Source organism: Danio rerio, chromosome 18 (assembly GCF_049306965.1).
Source record: "Danio rerio strain Tuebingen ecotype United States chromosome 18, GRCz12tu, whole genome shotgun sequence".
Taxonomy (NCBI): domain Eukaryota; kingdom Metazoa; phylum Chordata; class Actinopteri; order Cypriniformes; family Danionidae; genus Danio; species Danio rerio.
The window spans coordinates 38,560,474-38,585,412 of record NC_133193.1 but is presented as its reverse complement, the minus strand read 5'-3'; the positions used below and the strand labels follow the sequence as shown (position 1 = coordinate 38,585,412).

Below are 24,939 nucleotides of genomic sequence, written 5' to 3'. Positions count from 1 at the left end.
CTCTATGCATCATGTGCTGTAAAATGTCAGCAGAAACCCATCGGTACCAAACATGGGGGGGGTATTTGGGCAGGAATGTCTTTGAAGCTCTCCTGCTTATCTCTCCAGTTCCCCTGAACAACTTAAGCTGTCAGGAAAATCCAGACTTCTTGAAGCCAGGAGTCGTAAAATCTTCTGACCAAAGCCAGACCGTGATAAAATCAATAAGAAGTTTAATCTGTGGACTGTACGCTACATATATCCCCCCTTTGCAACGAAGAAGGTTCGGAGAAAACCTTGTTGGTTGAAATCTAACTTGACGTACAGGATGGGTTGGAGGTGAGTTTCCTTCGACCTCCGTTGCTGGGTCGACGAGTCGTGGCTTAGACTCAAGCAGTTTTGACTTAGTTTCTTCATGCTCTTTCCCCCCCTTTCCTGGTTTCACGCAGGAAAGCTTTGAGGGGGAGGTCAGGGGTGCACTTGTCCACTGGTGCTTGCATCTTATTGAATGGCGAGGCCCTTGTTAATGTGTGCTTCCCTGTTGTCGGGAGGCACGGAGTGGTAGTTGTTCCGCAGTTTTCCAGAGATGAGTGATAGAGGAGTATAGTTGTGAGGTTGCATTGGTCTTCTGGTGAGACTCAGGTACAGGATCGTGGCTGTATCCTGTGTAGAAAAGGAAGAGAGAGAGAGAGGGAACAGGGGAGAGAGTAGGTGGTGTCTGTGATGACTGTGCTTGGCTGGGCATTCCACGGTGACACCGGTTGCAGGGTCTCTACCCCCTTTCCTGGCTTGTGGCCCAGTCTTTGTTACTCTGGTTGTGATACGTAGGTTTGAGGGTTGGCTGCTATGCAGCTAAGCGTATACAACCAGGAGTCTTTGCCCTTCCTGTGTGATGTTGGTAGTGCAGGGTGGGTGCCTCTGTCCAAGTTGTTTACATCATCAGAAGATATGCCATGGTCTGGGCTGTGTCGTCGGTGCTGAGAGACACTCTACCCATTTGGTGTACTGGCATATGAGTTCAAAGGGAAGAGAAAGCGAAGGAGAGAAAAACACAAAAAAAAAAATTGTTGCTCCTTGTGAGCCCATGGAAGTGTCCCGCCCGATCCATCTGGGCGTCTGATCATGAGAGTATGGTTTCTCTGTTGCTGTGGTGCTCAGTGAATCAGCGCCCTGGGCATGTTTTGCTGTGTGCAGGGTCAGTACATTAGCATTACCCCCCTCTGGCTCTGAGGCAGCACGAACTGTTGTGTCGTGGGGTCTTCAGGGACAACCCAAAAAGGATTCACACGCACCTGTTTTTTTTTAAGATGTAGGAGGTGTTGAGTGACATCTGTGTTGAAGCTGAGGTCAAACAGCAGGATCGGGTGGTAGGTGGGGTGAGTGGTGGAAAACTAACAAAACAAGAGACAAAGTAAAAGAAAAAAAATAAAACTGGTCTGACGTGAGGAGTCAGATGCCTACGTGGTTGCAATGTCGTTTGCGACATTTGTCGGGCTGGTGAGATTGGATGTGGCAGCTAGGCTAGGCAGGGTTGTTGGCTGCCGGTTACAGCTGCCAGATCTCGGGGTTTTGGTTGGGTGGTGACCATGGTCCACCGTGTGATGCACCTTCTTGGTAAGGGCACCGGTCCAGTCATTCAGGTCCTCGTCAGTGCCTGAAAGTTTGAACTGTTCTCATCTTCTTCTGTAGACGACCATGATGTGGTTGTCAGTGTTGTGGTTGCCTAGTTGGGAAGAAGAAAAAGTGTTGACGTTTCACGGGCTTGTGGTGGGCAGTTCTGAAGCCTTTTGTTTCCCCCCTGGGAGGTGGAACGTGAAACAGAGTCTAGCAAGTTGGAGTCTGCAGCTAAGTGCACTCTGATGTCATGGGCTGCTGTGCTTTGAAGGGTTACAATGGTGGCTGCCATTTCTGCATACTGCGGTGGTTGTGGGAGCATCCATCGACACAGGTTGTGGGCATACCTTGGCACGCATTCTCATCCCAGTACTTGGGAGTACTTGAATGACAGGTTGGCAGAGGTGGCTGGGGTTCCTCCTTTACAGCGTTGCCAATTGTCTGTCAGTTGTACAGTCTTGGTAAACAGCTATGCTGTTACCCAGCGTGGATTTGTGGCTTAAGGTGTAACAAGTGTCAATACAGTGGCCCTAGGGGGCCATCGGCCGCATGGCTGTACTGGCGTTAGTCTTTATGCCATCCCGGATGTGCTGACTGTTCAGTAACATGACAGGTTGGTGGCAGGTGTCTATGATGGCTTCTGTGCTCCAAAGAAGTTGGAGAATAGCTGTTGAAATGGCACCCACCGTGCAGAGTGATGTTGTTACACAGTCTTAGTATTTGCCTTCTGGCGCAAGGAGTGTCTTACTTGCATATGCCCAGACGTTATCTCACTTCAATCGTGGCCAGCTGTTGACCTTCCGTCAAACAGAAGGACAGCCCTTTTTGACAGGGTGGTCACGGGTCGAGAAGTCTTTGAACAGTTCTTAATGACGTGTCTGGAGTAGTTGCACCCCCTTAGGGAGCCGCTCAGTTCAGAGACCTTGCTAGGCGGTAGTCTTTGCGCTAGCCACAGTCAACTGTTGTAGGCCATGGTCTATCTCCTTTGAGTGGCCAGACACGGTGGTACTTTCATTAAGGATGTCTTCAACGTAGATGAGGTTGCCTCTAACATAAGCATCTGGATATGCTTTGTTCAGGAGGGTGTTGCTTTCGGCTGGTGAGTTGGCCTAGCCGACGGGGCACCTCATGATCGTTTAGTGTCTGTTGTTCAAGGTGAAAGCTAGCTTATGCTGGTCATTTGGATGCACAGGTATTGTCCCGAAGGCGGGGACCACATCAAGCGTTGAGTAGATGGTTGGTCCTTGAGTTCTGGGCACTTCCTGTTCCAGTGGTGTCATTGGCCCTCGTGACAACGCATTTGCTGATTTAGCTTTCTATGGTCGGGCACCCTTTGACCCTGGGCTTGAGGACGGGCCAGATGGGTGCCGAGCAGGTTTTGTTGCATAGCCCGATGTCCTTTTCCCAGCATGGAGTTGGTTATTTCCATCTGAAGGTCAGTGGAACTTGCAGTCTAGAGAGTCTTTAGCGAGGACACCGTTGTAGTCATACAGGATGTGCTGACGTTTGTCGGTTGACATCATCCTGCGTGGCCTCAGCATATCCGTCCTGTTGAGGAAAATGCCCTGTCTTCATCCATGTTAGTGATGGGGTGACAAGTGGCTGGGCACACGGCAAGGAGTTAGTCCTCTGTGAGCTCACTTCTGCCTACCGGTTCTTTGTTTACTGGTAAGACAGACGTGAGTGTGGCGAGCTGGAATGGAATAGTATAGTCTGTGTTTTCTAAGCTCCCCTCTGGTGTCGTTGCATGTAGGGTGAGGCCACTAATTGGCCCAAGAAATCCAAGTCATGGAACTCGTAGCTGACCAATCGTCCCAGTAGGTAGTCTTTGGGGATTTTTATGTCAGTTGCCATGCAGCTATTACACAAGACATATACTGTTCATGAGGACAGTTCAATTTAGGGTATGGCTTCCAGGTTGAGGCCCAGTTTTATGCCCCTTCTGTTGTTGGTTGGAAGAATACCCAATGTATGGTTTAGAGTTCGGCCTTTCATATGGAGAGCCATATAGAGCACCTGTTTGTATAGGCTGGCACCACAGAGTCTTGTTTGCTGATGACGGAGCAGACCTCTGGCATGGTCTGGCCTGAGTGGGGCTTTTGAGGGTGACAGCCATTGTTGTTGGCTGTGAGAAGTGTGGGTGCCTATCACCAGTCGTTAAAGGTGTCTATATATATGCCTGAAGATGTATCAGGACAGTAGTGTGTATGCTTGTTAGTTGAACACAGGTCTGGGGGTGTGTTCAGCGGAGTGTCGCACAGTGCGAAGCTAATGGCTGCTGGGTTGTCTACTCACAGTGCAAGTACAGTGTCATTCACAGTCCGGTTATTTAACATTAAGCCCTTTGAGGCCTGGGGCAGCAAGCGTTGGGGTTGCTAGCTGGTTTGAAGGCTGCAGAGTAGCGACCTTGACCCCGTCTATGTTGTTGAGTTTGGGTTCTCGCGGGTTCCAGCAGTTTCCCGCGACCTCGGTGACCTGACTGTCTGTTGGGGTTGACCTGACGGCTGTGAGCGAGTTCTCGCACTTGGGCCCAGATTTTAAAGGGGTTCAAAGTTCGAAAGAGGTTCACACGTATGCAGCGGATTTTTACCATTCAGCAGCAGGTATGTGCCCATTGGCGACGGGTACACGGGGTGCACTGCAGTCATGGGGTCAGTAGTTACTTGAATGGGAGCGATGTAGGTTAGTTGAACCTCAGTTTGGCTGTATGGTTTGCACCAGCAGCCTGCCTGGTTGGCATTTAAGTGTTCGTTTTAGTCTCTGAGCTCTTGCTTTGAGTTACTCAAACAGGAAAGATGACATTAATGTGAGGTCTGCTCCCGTGCTGACGCGCGTTTTTCATCTTTCTTTCATCTCCACGGTTACAGCCAAGTAGCGCGTTGTTGCCACGCCATTTTGTTCAGGTTCCCCAAGAGTTGAAGTGCAGGGGCCTGAGCAGTTGTTTGTACGCAGGTGTGGCTGGTTGGTGGGCTGTGGCTCGGGAGGTAAACAGACAACCAGACCAGTGTTTCCTGGTACCCGAGGTTGCAAGCATGGTGGCACTGGCTGCTTCTTGGGGGAAGCGTGATGCTGCAGTTAGATACACAGTCTTTAGCTGGTGTTGGACTCGCAGTACTCTGCGGGGATGGAGCAGAAAGCAGGTGTTCAGGGGGGTAAATGGTTTTGGACCCCCCTCAAGTCATAAGGAGTCTGGCTTGACTTCCTGTAGGGCCCCTTCAAGCTTTTTAGCAGTTCTGCTGCTCATGACGCCACTGTGTCGTTGTTTGGTGTCAGGTTTTCACCTTTGGCTTTCTTTGGCGTGTAACTAGCTGGATGCTGGTTGCTCGAGCTCCTGGCTACTGCAGGTTGGTCATTCCTTGGTTGCTGTTAGGCTCCTTTTGGGCTGCTTGTGGTGAGTGGCTTGTCCAAGTGTGTCTCTGAGCATCCTGTCTGTTGTTGGGACATGCGCCTTCCTGGTGGTGCTGTCCTCTGCTGGCGGAGAAAGGCTTTAACTCACTGTTTGGAAGTCTTGCGGCTGGGAAACAGTAACGTGCCTTTTAAAGTCAGCTCCGGATGAGACTCTGAGACAGGGTAGCTTGTAGGTGTTTGACAGTCTTTCAAAGCAGTCTTTGTTTTGAACAGATTTTATGAGCTAAACTCTGCCGCTGTTGGGTGGTCAGGGCGTGGGGGCAGGGCATTGCCCGTGTGCGGACTCACCGCAGAAAGCAGGTTTTTGGGAGAGAGAGGATCTGGAAGGTGAACTCCTCCTCCGTCCGTGGCTCATTTGCTGTCTCGAAGTAGGGTTGGTGTAGTCGACTGCAGTATGCTTCTGAGGTCTCGTGGCTGTTCTGAGACCCATGGCGACAATCAGTCCTTACTCTGACACAGGGTCAGGTAAAACACTCTTGTAAGAGCTTTGCATCGCTCGTAATCTGCTTTGATGGCACGGGGCTGTTGATTCAGGAAACTTCTTGCCTCACGGCTCGAAGTAATTCTTAGCAGATACAGTTTGTCACAGAGAGTGGCACTTGGCCTCTGTGTAAAGGTGTCAAAGTCAATGTCTTAGAATTAGGGGTGCGTGTCGTCGCCTCCAGCAGGGTTTGGGGTGAAAGTTGGCATTTCCCTGGCCAGCTGGTTCAAGTCTTTGGCTGACAGATGGTGTCTGTCATGGGGGACCCCTTTGGAGGGAGTCCTGGCCCTGTGTTGCTGACGGGCATTGCTGGAATGCTGGCTGGCGGGGCAGCATGAGTTGGATAAACCCCCCTCTGCTGGTCTATCCAGTCTTGGCTTTTGGGGCTGACTGTGGCACTTCCCTTTTCAGGTAGTCACATGGGTTGTAGGAATGTGACAGTTCTGGGTGAACTCTGTCGAGTTCATGCATAAGTCTTTTAGTTGGGTTCCGTGTTGGAATTTTGCTCGGGCCCTCAGCCGTTGACTTTAGAGGCTTTGACCTGAGCTTCATTGTCTTTAGTTCTGCTCTTTACAATAGTGTTTCAGCTTGTAGCTTTACACTCAGTTCATCTTTGGCTTTCTCCTCTCGTCGCTCCTTGTGTGCGTTGTCCGCTTGTAACTCCATCGGGGCGCGTGTAGTCCGTCCATTTGCTCCAGAAGTTCGGCGTCCTTTTCCCTCGTCGTCTTGCAGGCGTCCTGGGCTCGATGCTCCAGCTGGTTGAGACACTTTCCTATGGGTCTGGCCGGTGCAAGGGTGAGGTGTGTCAGGGCCCTGGAGAGTTGAGTCTGGGCTTGGCTGTCATGGCTCCGGGCTAGGTCGTTCGCCCTCAGCGGATTAATGCAGACGTCCAGCTGTTCTCTGCTTGGCCGCTGCAGCTCCATGGCGTCGTTGAGTAGGAGGTTGTGGGTTAAGCACTTAACCAGGCCTCCAGTTGGTCCCAGTGAGCAGCGGGCTGGGCGCACTTGACATGCTGGTCTGTTGGGTGAGACAGAGATCACAAGGGAGAGAGAGAGAGACCCACATGGCCAAATCGAGTGGATGTAAGCATTGTGCTATATTATGAGTCTGACAGGGTTGTCAGCTAGGGGGTATGTGCCGGCTAGATGTTGGTCCTTCTAAGGATCCTCTGGGGGCCGGACAATTCGGATGTCGAATTTGGGTGGCTAGATAACAGTTGATATCTACGTACGGTCCTCAAGGCTTTTAGTCATGCGCCAGGCTGTGCAAATTATCAATCAATTATTTAAATCACCCTGGTGGTTCTCAATGGCGTGGTCTCTGAGCAGGTCAAAGTAACTAAAAATAATTAAGTAAATAAAAATAACAGTAACCCAAAAACAAAAATGAATAATACTAACGATAAGTTAGACAAAAAGGCACCTCGCTCGGATGAACGAGTGTACAGGGAAAGAAAAATGAAAGAAAATACTAATATGGATATCAGTAAATATGAATAAAAATAAAACTGAAAGACAGACAAGGATGAGAAACGAGGGAGAGAGAGATAGAGAACAGCAAAACCTATGGGCACGTCTAAAATGTTCGTTTTATAGTCCTGTAGTGGGCTAGGTTTAGACTAGGTTTTACATGCTATTTACACTTGGTGGTGAGTGAAAGGCAATCAGATGAAGGTCGCAAGAGCGTGCTATCTGACTAGACTTTCCCCAACTCCTACTGCAGTCGCTATCAGATCACTTGCCTATAATGTAACTCGGTTGTGAACTCACACAGCGTAGGCTTTTAGCACAATACGTAGCACTCAAGGAAGTCACTGACCGCCTGGCATGATTCAAAATTGGGTTTTGCCTGATGATTCCGGTGCCGCACTAGGCCTGTAGAATGAGGTGGCCAATCTCACTCAGGCGGGCACGTGTGTGGAATCATGACAGGGTAATTAACCAAGATTGATCGTATGCCAGTTGACACGGACGGTGCTTCTTGGAGTACGATTGCTGATGCCACTGTGATCCACACAAGCCGGAGAGACAAAACGCCAAAGTATCTAACGCATCCTTCAGCAGGGGTCAGTTATGTCAGACAGATGAACCCAATCTTTTGATCTGTAACCTGAATAACCTGTACGCTTAACCACACAAGCACAGAGGACTCGGGTCTGGATACGGGCAGTACTATGGATCTACTATTCTGGGCGAGCCAGTTGGAGTAGGAATCTTAGTATGCTATAGTATCTGATGGATAGAGAAGGTTATCACCCTGTGATGGAGGGAGGCTAAAGGAAAATTAAATCGGCATAAAAGAATCTAAAAGAATAATCATAATAATCCCCTATAGGTAAAAGCAGTACAGGACGGCTTAGAAAAAGTAGAAAGAGTGCCTTAGTATTCAGGGGCATCTACAAACATTAATGGGTTAGCCCAACATGTTTTGATCAGATGTGGGATCTATAGATTGATAGCACTGAATTTAGCTTCAGACTAATACTTGCCCTTATATAGAAATACTTTCCCTATAACCTAAGAGGTGAGGGAATAAATAAGGCATGAGGAAAAGATGGAGTAAAAAAAATCAAAAGGGAAGAAAAAAATATGCCTATTAATGATAATAATAGAGAGATTAAAGGCTATTCCCCAAATAGCAAAACCAACAAAATTAAAATTAAACATGACCTAAGTTTAGAATAGATTATTGGGAACTTGATTAAAAATCAAGTAATAACAAAATAAACTGGACAACGGTATTAAAATGAAAAAGACAGAAGGCAGAAAATTAATGAAAAAAAATTTTAAGTAACAAAATAATTCATAATACCAAAAGAAATAAAAACAGACCAATAATCTACACTTAGGTAACTAAACTATTGTTTGGATAAAATGATAACAGGGAAAAAAAAATGCTTAATCGAAATTAAAACAAATTAACTCCAAACTGTTTGACCATTTAAGACCACTTGAGACACAATGGTGGGCGGAACTGATGTGAGAAGAGCAGAAGGAGACAGGGGGTGATGTTTCCGAGTTGCACTTCACATTCGGTTAGCCTTGTGCTAAAGTTTGTTAACGTTACAAAATGTGAAGGGTTGGTTTGCTTAAGCATTAGCTGGCGTTGGCCGCTAGCAAGTTGTTACGCTTCGCATCCGGTTAGCCTTGTGCTAACAGTTTGGTAATATTAAGACGCGAAGGGTTGGTTTACTTGAGGCTAGTCGTTAGAAGCTAGCGAGTGGTTTTGCCCTGTGATGTAAGCCGCGTCACACACGCTGCCTCCTGAAGGCGGATCTTATGCTTTGGGGTGGTGACTACGTCATTCACGCATGCGTGCGCGCGCACGAGTTACGTGGACGAGGAGTCAATGAGCGCTCGAAGAGCGGATTGATGAATGGGAGAAGCTCTCATTCATAACTTGGTATGCGGCTGACTTCACAAAGGCAAAGCGCGAACCACCAAGATTCGCATAAACGGTCATTATATATCATGTTGCCGTAACACTGATAATAATATTCGACCATTACAATTAGACAAACAAACATAAAATGCGAGACGTCTCTCGAGGCGGTGCACGTTTGTACACAGATTTGGTCCGGACGAACATAACTGAAATATGGGAATTCACATCCATATCAGATTTTGGTACCATTTAAAAAACACGCTTATGGTTCTGAGAATTCCTTTCGTCAGAAAGCGGTTAACAGGCAAGCTTGCAGCTCCCAAATACATTAATTTAGAACCGTCCAGCAGTTCTGAAATTAATTTCGCACGGCGGCGAAGCAAAGAGGTTAAACGTTAGGCAGCTAATCTAACAGTTTTAAACCACGGGAGAAATAGGCTAGAGGTTTTCTAGCTATAAGAAGGCCTTTAAAACGGACAGGTTTGGGGTTTCCATACTGTCTTACAAGCGCTGAGAGAGGTGTCTTTTCCTCCGACAGGCACACTAATATATTTAAATGATTTGCGGAACGTGCGTCTTAGCAAAATCGATTTAAAATATATATGAACTGCAGTTTAAATTGTTACACTCTACACGGGCAGCTCTCTGCTGTGTTTAGTGAACAGAATGGCTGGAGAAGGCGTTTCGTCCTCCCAGTTTTGAAGAAAGGAAATGCTTCTCGCGGTCCTTTTTTTTTTTCTTCTATATCGCGCTTAATAAATCACAATGAATTGGAAAGTTTGTTTCACAGAAAATGTTTGGAAAACTGCCCGCATTCTCCACCAATATATGTAGCATGAAATTAGCTCATTTTATGAATATTAATAATCAACAATAACGGTTTATTCTTAATTATTAATATTCCGGCTTAAGCTTCAGTCAGTTTGGTCAAACAAACATATGATTGTAAATGATCATGCTCGCGTGACCGAGCGGATTCCCAAATTATGAATATTAATTATCAACAATAACGAATTATTATTAATCATTAATATTCCGGATCAATTTATTGTCAATTTGACCAAACGAACACAAGCAGAGCCGCCGCTCTTCCGAGCGGACACTGTAATCTATTCATTTAGAAAAAGGGAATTTAATTGCTACTTCTTGTGAAGTAGATTAATCATTCAAAGGTTTTAAACAACTTATAATAGCTAGGCAGGGGAATCTGTATTTCAGTGACATTTTCTCGTGAGGCAAACAATACAATTCATTTGATTATAATGGAATTTATTGACTAGTCAGACGTAACGAACAAACAAACGCACAAACATAGATTAAACACAAAACAAAGGTAAACCACGTGGAGATATCAGGTCTATAGAACGTGTAACAGCAAAGAGAAATAGTAAAGCTAGAAAATATAGATTTCAGATTAAAGAGTGACAAAACGTTCAGTTCCACACGCACCATTACGGACCACCAAGGTTATAAAAAACACCTTTTTGATAAAAGGGGCACAGCTTAATCGCATAACTAAAATCACCTGGTCTTTCATGTCTGGCGGTCTCTCTTATGCGTCTCTCTTCCGTCGTGATGAAACTACTCTTGATGTCCTTTGATGCGTGGAGTTTGTAATGCAGTTCGGACGAACACGATCGCAAACTTTAAACTGAATTTACTTTGCCGGAAAATAAAGAAAGCGTGGCGGGAAAAAGTCCATGCGGCTTAGAAAGCCACGTGTGGCCCGAGGGCCACCGTCAATGATGTTCCTTTTTGGGAAGTTCTCTTTCTGCCCAGATGTTTGGGGGGAAGTGTGCTTATACCTGCGGATCACGTGACAACCCGTACAGCATTCTGACCAATGATTTCAGGGGAAAGTTTGCGCGCGAACCCTTTCTTTGTCTCGAGGTCCCTCGTATGCAAATTTGAGTGTCCGCCCAAAGCATGCGGACAGGCATTTAATACAGGGGATTAAAGAATAAGGCAATGCTAGTTATGATTTTTCTCTATGCATCATGTGCTGTAAAATGTCAGCAGAAACCCATCGGTACCAAACATGGGGGGGGTATTTGGGCAGGAATGTCTTTGAAGCTCTCCTGCTTATCTCTCCAGTTCCCCTGAACAACTTAAGCTGTCAGGAAAATCCAGACTTCTTGGAGCCAGGAGTCGTAAAACCTTCTGACCAAAGCCAGACCGTGATAAAATCAATAAGAAGTTTAATCTGTGGACTGTACGCTACAGAGTTTCTCTTTTTGCGTTCAGTCAGCATCACATTATCAAGTAACATTCAGAAACAGAAAATCATAGAGAATTGATTCTGTATCGTCCACATCTGCATTGTGACAGGGACCTTATAATGTCAGCAATATAATTAGTCAACTAAGCTGTCAATCAAAATAGTGAAGCGTCAATTAAGTGCACTCTTTTTGTTATTTTACTGTATTTGACCTCTGAAATGGTGAACTCTAATCTTTTCACACTGTATATTGCACATTGATTTTTTTTAAGAGAATAGCTCTTCTATAAAAAAAAAATAACTCATAATTTTTCCCCTCCTGTGGTTATTCACCTTTTATCAGTTCCTTTCTTCACAAAAGAAGATGTTGTGAAGAATGCTTGTTGCTGGGACCTATTGACTTTAATAATAGACCATTTTCACATGTCTGAGTTTCTCAGAGAGCAGTGAATGGGAGAGTACCACAAATACTTTTTTTATTCCAACTTGTTCAAATAACAAAGGAAAAACTACACAATAGTGTTATCACAACTTTTATATATATATAAAAAAAAAACAAATTATGTGAGACTGATATCAGTTGCCAGAAGAGAAAAATGTCAGATGCACTGTCCCATTCACTGCATTAGAAACACTTCAGTAAAGTGTTGACTATTTTTTAAATTAACTATTTTGGAATTCGATACAAATATGAAATAATACAAAGGACAGCTTCTTGAATGTACAAACATTTTATATAATAAAATAATAGAGTCTTATTTTATTATATAGTCTTTAAATATGAAAAAAAAAATGTTTAGACCATGAAATGTTTCTTGTAAAAAAAGGGTCCATAAGTAAAAAAAAAATATATATATATATATATATAACATGGCAGTTTTTAGCCTCCTTGTTAGAGCAACTGACTCCCATGCGGAAGGTCGCCGGTTCGATCCCAGCTCAGAGCGGGTTGGGTGATGTAGGGCCGGCGGGGTTACATTAGTGTCATGACCCGGATGGGATTGAGGTTTAGGGGGGTGAGTTTAACTTAGGCCAGCTAGTATGTGCTGTGCAGGTAAACTCACTCCTCTGAACTTCAAACATGCTCTAGCGACAGACTCTAGAAGCCATGGTCTTTAGTCTCATTGGTAGAGCAACCGACTCCCATGCGGAAGTTTGCTGGGTCGATACCAGCTCAGAGTGGGTTGGGTGGTGTAGGACCGGCGGGGTTACACCAGCTACTAATGTTCTTCAAAATATATGCTTTTGTGTTCAACAGAAGAAAGAAACTCATTGGTTTTAAATTTTTATTTTTTGGTTGAATTATCCCTTTGATGTGTTGTTTATATATATATTTTTTGTAATGTCCATTTCTGTCTAGGATTGCGCAGTATGAAGGAGGGGCGGTATGTAGTCAGGCCCGCTCATTGTGGAGACTTGAGCCTCTGAGAATCGGGTGAGACAATCTTTCTTCTCTTACCTTAGACTTATTTACTAATGGAAAATGTGTTCTACATTAAGTTTTTTTCTGTGCAGATGGAGCGGTAGCCACATGAAGTGGGGTCAGGCGTTCCGCGTTCGCCACATCACAACAGGTCGATATCTGTGTCTGGATGATGAGAAGGGCCTGATGGTTCTGGATCCAGAAAAAGCAAACACTAAACAATCTGCCTTCTCCTTCCGTGCCTCAAAAGTCTGTTTCAGCTCATATAAACACTACTTGAAATGTTAGTCTGCAAATGTTAACCACTTATTTTTTCTTTCTGCATATTTCTTCTTCTCGGAGAACAGGAGAAAGTGGAAGGGGAGAAGAAAAAGCGGGATGTTGAGGGAATGGGTATTCCTGAGATCAAGTATGGCGAGTCCATGTGCTTTATGCAGCATATTTCTACAGGCCTGTGGCTCACATATGCTGCTTTAGATGCTAAAGCGGCTCGCCTGGGAACCATGAAGAGAAGGGTAATGAAGCTCAGTTAATTCCAAACCACATGATAACAAAACATGTTTCACACAAACTCAAAAAATGTGGAAAAACACACACACACAATTCAATTTAGTTTACAGATGAAGTAAACACACAAGGCAGTACAACCCCGAACTATAGACATTAAGGGGTCTATTTTGAAAATCCATGGGCAAAGTGCAAAGAGCAGGGCGCAAACGCATTCAGGGCGTGTCAGAATCCACTTTTGCTAATATAAGGATGGAAAAATCTGCTTTGTGCCGTGGCACATGGTCTAAATGGTTGAGCTTATTTTCTTAATGAGATATAAGTGTTTTTTGAGAATAAACCAATCAGCGTCTCATTTCCCATTCTTTTTAAGAGTCAGTTGCATCGCGCCATGGTGCATTTTCTATTTACATGGTGACTTTGTAAGTGTAAAAACTGAACGCTTCCCTAGAGAGAAAACAATTAAACAAAGCATACATGAGAGAAAATGAGAAAATGAGAGATAAGGCCTCATTATTTACTTTCACTTTCATTCTCGTGGATAGGGAATCTTCTTGTATGCACAGACATCAATAGCCTATAAATAATTAATTTAGTTTGTTAAGCGCAAAGATTTGTTTCAAAACTATTTCTAAATTCAGTTCTAATTTCCAGCAAACGAATAAATGAACAATCATAACGAAGTGTGGTCAAAAAACATATCCAAATACACATACTGTGTCCAATATGGTCTAAAACCTGACAAGTGGAAAAATCTAAGCTTGTTTAAAAAAAACAAATATAAATATGCATATAATAAATAATACTGCTAATATTAATAACATTATACGAAAGCAAATTGTCACGAATAAACTGAAAAAGCCCCCAAAATGAAGAAGGCATGAAAGTATGGTTTTTATATTTATGTAGGCTAAAAAATAATATGTTTTGTAATATTTTAATCCTTTATATTTATTCCATTTATACATTTTTATTATATCCTAAATATATCCTTAATATTTTAATTATTTTTCAAATGTAAAGATATTTGCGTATTGCTCTACATCTTGTGTGTATTAAGCAATGTGCAACGGAGGCGCACAACTAACGCGCTCTGCGCTAGACTTTAGACCGGCTTTGTTCTGGTCTATAGAACAGACTATTATAGTTTCTCAAAATAGCAAGGCGCCAGCGATGCACCTCAAAACACCTCCTTTTTTGGACTAGAACGCCTATGGGTGCAAATGCATTTGCTATTTAAACAGCGTGGCGCAAAACGTCAAAACGACTCTTGCGCCAAGCTGAAACTAGCAAACAACAATTGCATCGTGCCTTGCGCCACATTGCGCCAGGTGTATGATAGGGCCCTAAATGTGTGAGGTAAATTCAGCATAATACTAAATAACATTGTTTACAAGTATTGAAATGCTAAATATGTTGATTTAAGGAGTTTTGAGGTGTTTGTACAGTATTCTTGTCAGGGAATGGGGGTGATGAAGAGGAGGCGAGGACCCAAATGCGGAGAATGAAGAATTTATTGAAAAATAAAACAAAAACAAAACTCAAATCTCCCCATGTGGGGAAAAACACGACATTATATTATACACGTAACTAGACAAGATCTGGAACTTGGCAGACACAACTTTAAACCACTGTTGTAGAGCGGAATCAGCAAACCTCATACAACAGGGAAGGAAACAATCAATAACGGACCAGCACAGAACAGAGCACACTAGGAGAATAAATAGGAAAGACAAACCAATAAACAGACAGGCGGACAGGTGAAAATAATAATTACAAACAAGGTAACAAGGTGGGTGGGACAAGACAATAGACGGGAGAGCGCATGACACAGAGAGACAATACAAGCCATGCGCTCACATGACACAACACTGAAGCACACGACAAAAACACGTGACCACAATGTAAACACCGAGCCACGTGCTTTGACAAAAGACGCAAGACACGAGCACACGATGAATGAAAACACTCACCATGCGCTCACATATGCAGCATGCATGCTTCATCCCAGCGCCGACCAAAACCGAAACCAACAAGACTGAGACGCTGGGAATGAAACACCATGCTGCTGACAGACGAAAACACAAACACGAGTACAAGAGCGCATGCGTCTGAGGGACGCAGAGAGCGCGCGCGGCCGCGTCAAGCAGGAGCGCGCACACTCTGCGTACACCCACGACGGCGCACGCGCACACAGAGACAGAAACAGGACCAGACACGAGTAGTGTCCGAGATCTGCCACCAAAACAAGAATTTACAAGATCAGAGTGGCAGAACCCTGACACTACCCCCCCCCCAAAAGGGACGCCACCTGGCGTCCCTAAAGGGAACATCCAACAAGGTACAAGACAGACAAGAAACACCACAAGACAACATCAACAAACACTAGACAGGGAGGTGAACAGGCAAGACGACATGAAGAGGGGAGGGAGGGAAGCCAAGCCGGACTCAACAAGACAAACAAGGGAGGGATGGGAGGGCAAGACCAGGGAGGATCAGGAGGGACAGTCCAGGGTGGATTCAGTGGGTCGGGGGGCCCGGCAGGGAGCCAGGGTGGAGCCGGAGGGTCCGTCCAGGGTGCAGGGAGGGAACACCAGGGAGGAGCAGGAGGGACGACCCAGGGAGAGTCTATCAGGGGAGACAAGATAGGAGGTCTGTAGAGAGCCGGTTGAGCTGGAGGCGACTTGACAAGAGCCGGCTGGACAGAAGGCCTGAGGGGAGCCGGCTGGACAGAAGGCCGCTGCTGGGGAGCCGGCAGGGCTGAAGGCGGCTGGGCTGAGGCTGGAGGCCTGTGGGGAGCCGGCTGGGCTGGAGACCAGAGGGGAGCCGGCAGGGCAGGGAGCCGGGCTGGGGCCGGCTGGGCAAGACGTCTGGGTGGCGCCGGCAGGGCAAGGAGCCGGGCTGTGGCCGGCTGGGCAAAACGTCTGGGTGGCGCCGGCGGGGCAAGACGCCTGGGTGGCGCCGGCGGGGCAAGACGCCTGGGTGGCGCCGGCGGGGCAAGACGCCTGGGTGGCGCCGGCGGGGCAAGACGCCTGGGTGGCGCCGGCAGGGCAAGACATCTGGGTGGCGCCGGCAGGGCAAAGAACCGGGCTGGGGCTGGCTGGGCAAGACGTCTGGGTGGCGCCGGCAGGGCAAGACGTCTGGGTGGCGCCGGCAGGGCAAGACGTCTGGGTGGCGCCGGCAGGGCAAGACGTCTGGGTGGCGCCGGCAGGGCAAGACGTCTGGGTGGCGCCGGCAGGGCAAGGAGCCGGGCTGGGGCCGGCAGGGCAAGACGTCTGGGTGGCGCCGGCAGGGCAAGGAGCCGGGCTGGGGCCGGCAGGGCAAGACGTCTGGGTGGCGCCGACAGGGCAAGGAGCCGGGCTGGGGCCGGCAGGGCAAGACGTCTGGGTGGCGCCGCCAGGGCAAGGAGCTGGACTGGGATCGGCACTGAGCTGCGTTCAGGGGCTGGAGCCGACACTGGAGGGCGCTCAGGGGCTGGAGCCGACACTGGAGGGCGCTCAGGGGCTGGAGCCGACACTGGAGGGCGCTCAGGGGCTGGAGCCGACACTGGAGGGCGCTCAGGGGCTGGAGCCGACACTGGAGGGCGCTCAGGGGCTGAAGCCGACACTGGAGGGCGCTCAGGGGCTGGGAGGCGGCGCTGGTGGTGGTGCGAGGGATCCTCTCCTTCTGAAGGATCCCTTTCTCCTGCTGCTAAACCATGTGATTAATAAATCGCTGGTATGACCAGCCCACCATTCTCTGGATCTGCAGAGGAAGAAGGGGCTTGTCCAGAGCAAAATTTAGGTGGGTCATAAGCAGCCAGTCATTAAAATTCAGCCCCTCAGCTGCCTTGCGGAATTTCTCCGCAAACTCCTCCAAATTCAAGACACACTGTTTCAGTGACTGCAAATTCAGCAACTTAATAATGCGGCTAGCGAAGGAGCCATCTTCACTCCGCTGGGTCCTCATTCTGGCTGGTCCGTTCTGTCAGGGAATGGGGGTGATGAAGAGGAGGCGAGGACCCAAATGCGGAGAATGAAGAATTTATTGAAAAATAAAACAAAAACAAAACTCAAATCTCCCCATGTGGGGAAAAACACGACATTATATTATACACGTAACTAGACAAGATCTGGAACTTGGCAGACACAACTTTAAACCACTGTTGTAGAGCGGAATCAGCAAACCTCGTACAACAGGGAAGGAAACAATCAATAACGGACCAGCACAGAACAGAGCACACTAGGAGAATAAATAGGAAAGACAAACCAATAAACAGACAGGCGGACAGGTGAAAATAATAATTACAAACAAGGTAACAAGGTGGGTGGGACAAGACAATAGACGGGAGAGCGCATGACACAGAGAGACAATACAAGCCATGCGCTCACATAACACAACACTGAAGCACACGACAAAAACACGTGACCACAATGTAAACACCGAGCCACGTGCTTTGACAAAAGACGCAAGACACGAGCACACGATGAATGAAAACACTCACCATGCGCTCACATATGCAGCATGCATGCTTCATCCCAGCGCCGACCAAAACCGAAACCAACAAGACTGAGACGCTGGGAATGAAACACCATGCTGCTGACAGACGAAAACACAAACACGAGTACAAGAGCGCACGCGTCTGAGGGACGCAGAGCGCGCGCGCGGCCGCGTCAAGCAGGAGCGCGCACACTCTGCGTACACCCACGACGGCGCGCGCGCACACAGAGACAGAAACAGGACCAGACACGAGTAGTGTCCGAGATCTGCCACCAAAACAAGAATTTACAAGATCAGAGTGGCAGAACCCTGACAATTCTAAATAGCAAATGAGCCAAGCGCGACGCAACTGACTCTTAAAGGGAATGGGAGATGAGACTCTAATTGGTTTATTCTCAAAACACACCTATAAATCATTAAGAGAATAAGCTGAACCCTGTTAGACCATGCGCCATGGAACAAGGCGGATTCTTCTGTCCTCAAAATAGCAAAAGTGGATTCTGACACGCCCTTAATGCTTTTGCGCCCTGTGCTTTGGACTTTGCACCTGGATTGTCAAAATAGAGCTTTTGGAGTAAATTAACATTTTGTTTGAACTATTTCTTTCAAATGTTTAATATGTGTACTGTCATGGTTACATTGTTATCAAGCAAAAAACAGAAATGTGCGCACATCTAGAAAAATCTTGAAGGCAGGTGCACGATCAAAAAACAAACATAAGTAGCAAAAGATTCAAAGTAAATCGGCACACTGCCACTTTAGCTCTCAAAAAATTTTATTTAGTCAAAATTACAAAAACACTACGTTTTGACCGACATGGTCTTCATCAGGTGTTTTTACCTGATGAAGACCATGTCGGTCGAAACGTAGTGTTTTTGTAATTTTGACTAAATAACATTTTTTGAGAGCTAAAGTGGCAGTGTGCCGATTTACTTTGAATCTTTTACATTGTTATCAACCCAAAACACTACATATTTAAATTTTCATGTCTGGACTTTGACTATAAACATGTTATAATTAGTTTTATAGTTCAATAGAAGCAGTGTAAAAGCCAAAAACAACATGATTGCTTTAAAATCATTCTTAGATTATTTTAAATATGCTAACACATTACCCGTTTAATTTCTGAACTGCACAATAAGTGTCTGAACTATTGAGGTAATGCATTGCCACTGAACACTCTTTTATTACCACTTGCTTGGCATTTTAATGTCAAAACTGCTGCAAAATGTGCAAGAAAAAATGTAACTTCAAGTTCATTTTTTTATGAGTCTGTTGCAAATAATGTCAAGCCATTTTTTACAGTGTTAAGATTGAACATATAAATCAAAGTCTTTCTGTCTTTTTTTTCAGGTCATGTTACATCAAGAGGGCCATATGGATGACGCACTGACCTGCTCTCGCTCTCAGACAGAAGAGTCCCAGGCGGCTCGTATGATCTACAGCACCACAGGCCTTTTTACACAGTTCATCAAGTACGGCAGTTCATCACATTATAACATTCTGCATACTGTACAGTTTATGATGCTGAATATTTAGTGCAGCATTGACATTGTGAGAATTTAGCAATAGTTAGCAGCTACATATTTTGTTTTATAAGGAAAAGAATGGTTTATTATAAGCAGTGGAAAAGTTTTGGCCAAATGCTTTTTGTGTGTTTTCTTTTTTTTTCTGATTACAAATGACATAATAAAAATTTTAATTATTAAAGTAATTACTTTTGTTAGGTATTGTAATTTGACTATGTTTGAATTATGAATAATTTGGGAGAATCAATGTTTTTTTTATTTTATTATTATTATTTTTACCCAAGCATTGAATTAATCAAATATGACTGAAATACACTTATAAAAAATACTAAAAATATGTTATAACAAAAAATCCTGAATATTATAAACAAATCTTAGTTTCCCGAAAAATATAGAAATGTTTTTTTTAACATTGATAAAATTGGAAAATAAATAATATAAGCATTAATATTAATAATATTAATTAATATTGACATTGTCCCATCCCATTATTATCTTTTTGTTACTTTTGATAAAAAGAAAAGTCTTCCTTTTTCTTTTGATTTTATTATAAAATTTAAATGGATAGTTTACCCAAAAATGAAAATGAACAGCTTATTTACTCATGCTCAGGCCATGTACAGTAGGTGACATTTTTTTCCTTCAATAAAGAAGATTTTTAGCTGAATTGTTTATTAATTTATTTATTCTGATATTTAACTTTTTGTTACTTATTACATCCCTGTCTGAGAAATCCCAAATTTCTTTGCACGTTAAACACACTCAGAGCTGGAGCAAGCTGAACTGGCACTCTAGGCAAACGGCAATCATGCCGCCCTCAACCCAAAAGTGACCGGTTCGCGGATGAAAGTGAGGACCGGGGGGTTTGTGCCCAACTCAGCCACCTTGGTCACCTCTATGCACGCGCCCTCCCTGAACACACGTCGGCCACAACAGGAAATAAAAAAACTGTGACTGAGTTATTTGCGTTATTTCTTTTTTTTACGCGTTAAATATTTAAAGTTAATCATGTGCTTTAATGCGCTAATTTTGACAGCCCTTTGCAGGTTTGCAGGAAGACATATACCTTATATTCTCTTGTATGTGTTTGTTTCTTGTGTAAATGCATATGTGTCCTCTCCTTTGTCTTGGACATGTCAGAGGTCTGGACTCTCTCAGTGGGAAGAACAAATCACCCGGTCCAGTGTCTCTGCCTCTGGATGGAGTGATTCTGTCCCTTCAGGATCTGATCCACTACTTCAGACCTCCAGAGGAAGAGCTGGAACACGAGGAGAAACAGACCAAACTGCGCTCGCTACGCAACCGACAGAACCTCTTCCAAGAGGAGGTGTGTGTGTATGTGTGTGTGTGCGTGTCATGGTGTCGACAGGCATTTAAGGGATATTTCACCTAAAAAGTAAAACTCTGTTATGATTTACTCTCCATCAATTTTTTTCCAAACCTGTCTGAGTTTCGTTCTTCTATTGAACACAGAAGAAGATATTTTAAAAATGTTGGGAAATGATAGCCATTATATAATGGTACTGTGGATGCCAGTGGTTACCAGTTTCAAGTTTTTTTTTCAAAATATTGTAAAATAAAATACAATAAATGAAAAAATTAAACTTATAAATCTAAGGGGCCTTATGTATCAATGCTGCGTACGCACAAAAACTTTGCGTATGCCAGGTTTCATGCTCATGTTTGGATTTAGTAACGATGAAATGAACGTGAGAATGTGCAATGGTCCACGCCAACTTCATGTCTGGTGTGCGTGCATTTTTTGTGTAAGTTTGTTTTATTTTCATTGGCGACTCCTAGAGGCAGTTGTGTTAAATTACACACTACAAAGTATCTTTGAGCCGTGCAATGGCAGCTGTATGGGACGGGATTATCTGCATGTCTAGCAGTTATATAAGGTTTCCATAACATACAGTTGACAAGCCAAACATTAAAGTGCAACTTGCAGCGATCGCCGGTTTTCCCTATCTAATCAGAGCGATTGACTACACGCACATTGCTATAAAGGCGTCATCTGAAGTCCAATTTGCATACGTGAATCAGAAACATTTCCATTCAATAAATGTGCAAATAATATGTGATGCTGAAATGCATTTAACATAATACACACACTTATTAATGTTTAATAGGCTAAATACACACTACAAAATTTGTCATCTTTACATCGCACTATTTATTTTTGAATTCACTCATAGTGCGATGTTCAAACCCCACTGCATTAACTGCATCAGCTAAACTCTCCCACTCTTTTTTTTTTCTATTGTTATTAATTCTGGAGGACAAACTTGCATAAGCAAGCTAAGACTTTATGCCATGCATTAACCTAACCCCGCCCCTCACAATGACATTACTAAATTTATTGAGTGCATGTGTCTGAGACTGCATTTCTGAGATTGTTTAATGTTTGTGTTTTAGGGGATGATCACCATCGTGCTGGAATGTATCGACCGGCTGAACGTCTACAACACTGCTGCACACTTCTCTGAGTTTGCTGGAGAGGAAGCAGCTGAATCCTGGAAAGAGATCGTCAATTTGCTCTATGAGCTGCTTGGTGACTAAATATACAAATGTTACAGTTTAAAATATGCATTTTATATTTTAAAGCATTTAAAAATCATTCATTCATGCAACGGCAAAACTGAATTTTCCACAGTCTTCAGTCTTACACATGCCTGCTTTATTCCTTTCAATATGTTGTTTTTATACAAGTTTTTAAATTTAAAAACAATTATGGTTACTCAGTATTTTTGGATACACTCAAATACTGTGATTTTAACACTTGGGAAAATGTAAAAAAATTATATTTTATATATATATATATATATATATATATATATATATATATATATATATATATATATATATATATATATATATATATATATATATATATATATATATTTGCTTTAAATTATAAATGAATATCATTTTCTAAGGATTAATTTCCCTAAATTGATCAAACATGACAAGACATTTAAGATGCAAAAGATTTCTATATTTAATATAAATGATGATCAATTGATTGTTTTGACAAAAATGTAAAGCAAAAAAAAAATAAATAAAAAAAACTGCTTGCAACTTTGATATTAAGAACCACTATTAATATTTGTACATTAATAACTGTTAATAATAATCTAGCATCAAGTTGGATCTGCTATCATGTAAATAAATTATATTAAAATAATTATGCTGTAAAGTACTTTAATATTGCAAAAAAATCCACAATATTACTGTGCTTACTGAGCTATTAGCCAAATAAATTAAGCTTTATAAAATGCTTTATATTGATACCATGGTTTTTACGTTTTTGGGACGTAAAAAAATGTGTATGCTCACCAAAGCTGCATTTATTTTATTTTAAAAATACAGTAATATTGTAAAATAGTGCAGTTTAAAATGTTTATTTTTAAAATTTTTTATAATACTGTGTGTGAATATGTCTCTTTTCTCAGCATCTCTGATCAGAGGAAACCGTTCTAACTGTGCTCTGTTTTGTGATAATCTGGACTGGCTGGTCAGTAAACTGGATCGTCTGGAAGCTTCATCAGGTATATCTTCAACAAATGCCTCAAAAAAATACAATTATTTACGTATCACCACTAGTGTTGGGTGTAATTATTTCCAAAATAACTAATTTCTGTAATTAAATATCTTTTCTGCCAAAAAAGTGAAGTAATTTTCAGATAAGTTAATTACGGTTACATATAACCTACTTGGCTCAAATACTGTTTATTAATTTAACAGATCTGTATAAATCAATTCAAAGGAACAGATTGATTGTATTTTGATATACAAAAATGTTTTGCAAAGCAGTTTGATTTTTCATCTATAGACGGTAACATTTATCAGGATGATTGCATACAGTATGCTTAAAAAAATTGGTTGACAAAATAATTAGTTCATGAAAATATAAGCAATACATTCAGAGAGGCAGCGCAAAAGAATGTTAGACCTGTCAAACAATTGCTTATGCCTGAGAAACAATGAAATATATAGCAATTAAAACCCTGTCATTTCTATTCTATTTACAGTTTAAGATTTGTATGAATAGTATTAAGTCATTTTTATGTAATTAGTTTATGTTTAAAAAAGTAATTTTAATGCAATTGTAATGGTGTAATTGATCATTAGAAAGTAATGACTTTTTTTTTAAGTAACTTACCCAACATTATTGTCACACATAGTTTCTACTCTTCATAAGTGTTTGTTGATCTCTTGATCTCCAGGCATTCTCGAGGTGCTGTACTGTGTTTTGATTGAAAGTCCTGAAGTCTTGAACATCATTCAGGAGAATCACATCAAGTCCATCATTTCTCTCTTAGACAAACACGGACGAAACCATAAGGTCTTATTGCAAACTTGATTTAAGTTAAACTAGCATTTAGCAGTTTATCACACATAGAAGATCTCAACCTCTCTGTTTTTCTGGACAGGTTTTGGACGTGTTGCGGTCTCTGTGTGTGTGTAACGGTGTTGCTGTGAGGTCCAATCAAAACCTCATCACCGAAAATTTACTTCCGGGTCGTGACCTGCTACTGCAGACTAACATCGTTAACTATGCTTCAAGGTATTATTTGTTGAAATATAGTGATTTTTGACTTATTATTAATGCTGAAACGTTTTTGCCATGTCCACTATATGGTAAAAAAATAGTTTTACAGGATAATTCTAAATACTAAATATATTTTGTATCTGTGAGGCTTAATAAAATTGTAAAATAAATAGAAAAGTGAAAATAAAATAAAATATTCTGACTCACTTTCCTTTGGCTTAGTACCCTATTTATGTGTCAGATGCCCTTCCAGCTGCAACTCAAAATTATTAGCCCCCCTGAATTATTAGCGCCCCTGTTTATTTTTTTCCCCAATTTCTGTTCTGTTTTGGGAAGATTGTTTCAGCACATTTCTAAACATAATAATTTTAAAAACTTATTTCTAATAACTGATTTATTTTATCTTTTCCCTGATGACAGTAAATAATATTTTACTAGATATTTTTCAAGACACTTCTATACGCTTAAAGTGACATTTAAAGGCTTAACTAGGTTAATAAGGTGAACTAGGCAGGTTAGGGTAATTAGTCAAGTTATTGTATAACGATGGTTTGTTCTGTAGATTATCGAAAAAAAAATAGCTTAAAGGGGCTAATAATTTTGTAGCAAAAACGTTTTTTTTTTTAATTTATAACTGCTTTTATTCTAGCTGTAATAAAACAAATAAGACTTTCTCCAGAAGAAAAAATATTATCAGACATACTGTGAAAATTTCATTGCTATGTTAAAAATCATTTGGGAAATATTTAAAAAAAGAAAATCAAAATCAAAAGGGGGCTAATAATTCTGACTTCAACTGTATATATATATATATATATAACATATATTAAATTTCTAATCTCATAGAACAGATTTTCTTCTCATATTTCAGACGAAAATCTGACCTCACAATAGTATATTGATGTACTGCAAAAAGCGATTAGTTTCTTTTATTAAAAAATTAGTAAATGTGTTTCCTTAAAATCAATAAATTGTCTTTACTTATAAAATATCTTAGTAAACCTGTTGTAACTCAAATTTTTGAGTTGACTTAAGAGCTTTACTCACTTTTTAAAATTCAAATAATTGCTTTAAAAGAAACATTTACTCACTTTTTAAAGTAAAGTCAAGCTTTTAATTGAAGGTTTTTATAGTTTGATCCAAATCTAAAGTATCCATTTTTATATAATCAAAATATCTAGAAGAATTACACTCTTTTTCAATAAATGCTATATTTGAATGTATATTTTTATTAAAATATTTTTACATGCTTTTAAATATACAATAGTTTTTACAAAAATAAATATTTTTTATTTTTTCCTGCAAGAAATTTTTTCCAAAGATGTACAAATTCACTTAACTGAAATAATTTCAAACTGTTAACTG

General features: G+C 42.4%; 1 protein-coding gene across 28 annotated transcripts in view; it reads left to right on the top strand.

The window, feature by feature from the left end:
* ryr1b (ryanodine receptor 1b (skeletal)) overlaps positions 1 to 24,939 on the top strand; it is a 243,794-nt gene that overhangs the window by 71,552 nt on the left and 147,303 nt on the right. For all 28 annotated transcript variants that reach the window (XR_012393781.1, XR_012393780.1, XM_073929492.1 and 25 more), the window contains 9 exon segments: positions 12,445 to 12,519; positions 12,600 to 12,756; positions 12,855 to 13,022; positions 18,847 to 18,968; positions 20,163 to 20,349; positions 21,438 to 21,573; positions 22,475 to 22,570; positions 23,249 to 23,367; positions 23,456 to 23,589. Coding sequence is in view for 26 of the 28 variants with exons in the window: in XM_073929492.1 (XP_073785593.1) it covers positions 12,445 to 12,519; positions 12,600 to 12,756; positions 12,855 to 13,022; positions 18,847 to 18,968; positions 20,163 to 20,349; positions 21,438 to 21,573; positions 22,475 to 22,570; positions 23,249 to 23,367; positions 23,456 to 23,589 (1,194 nt within the window). In the remaining 2 variants the exon portion in view is untranslated.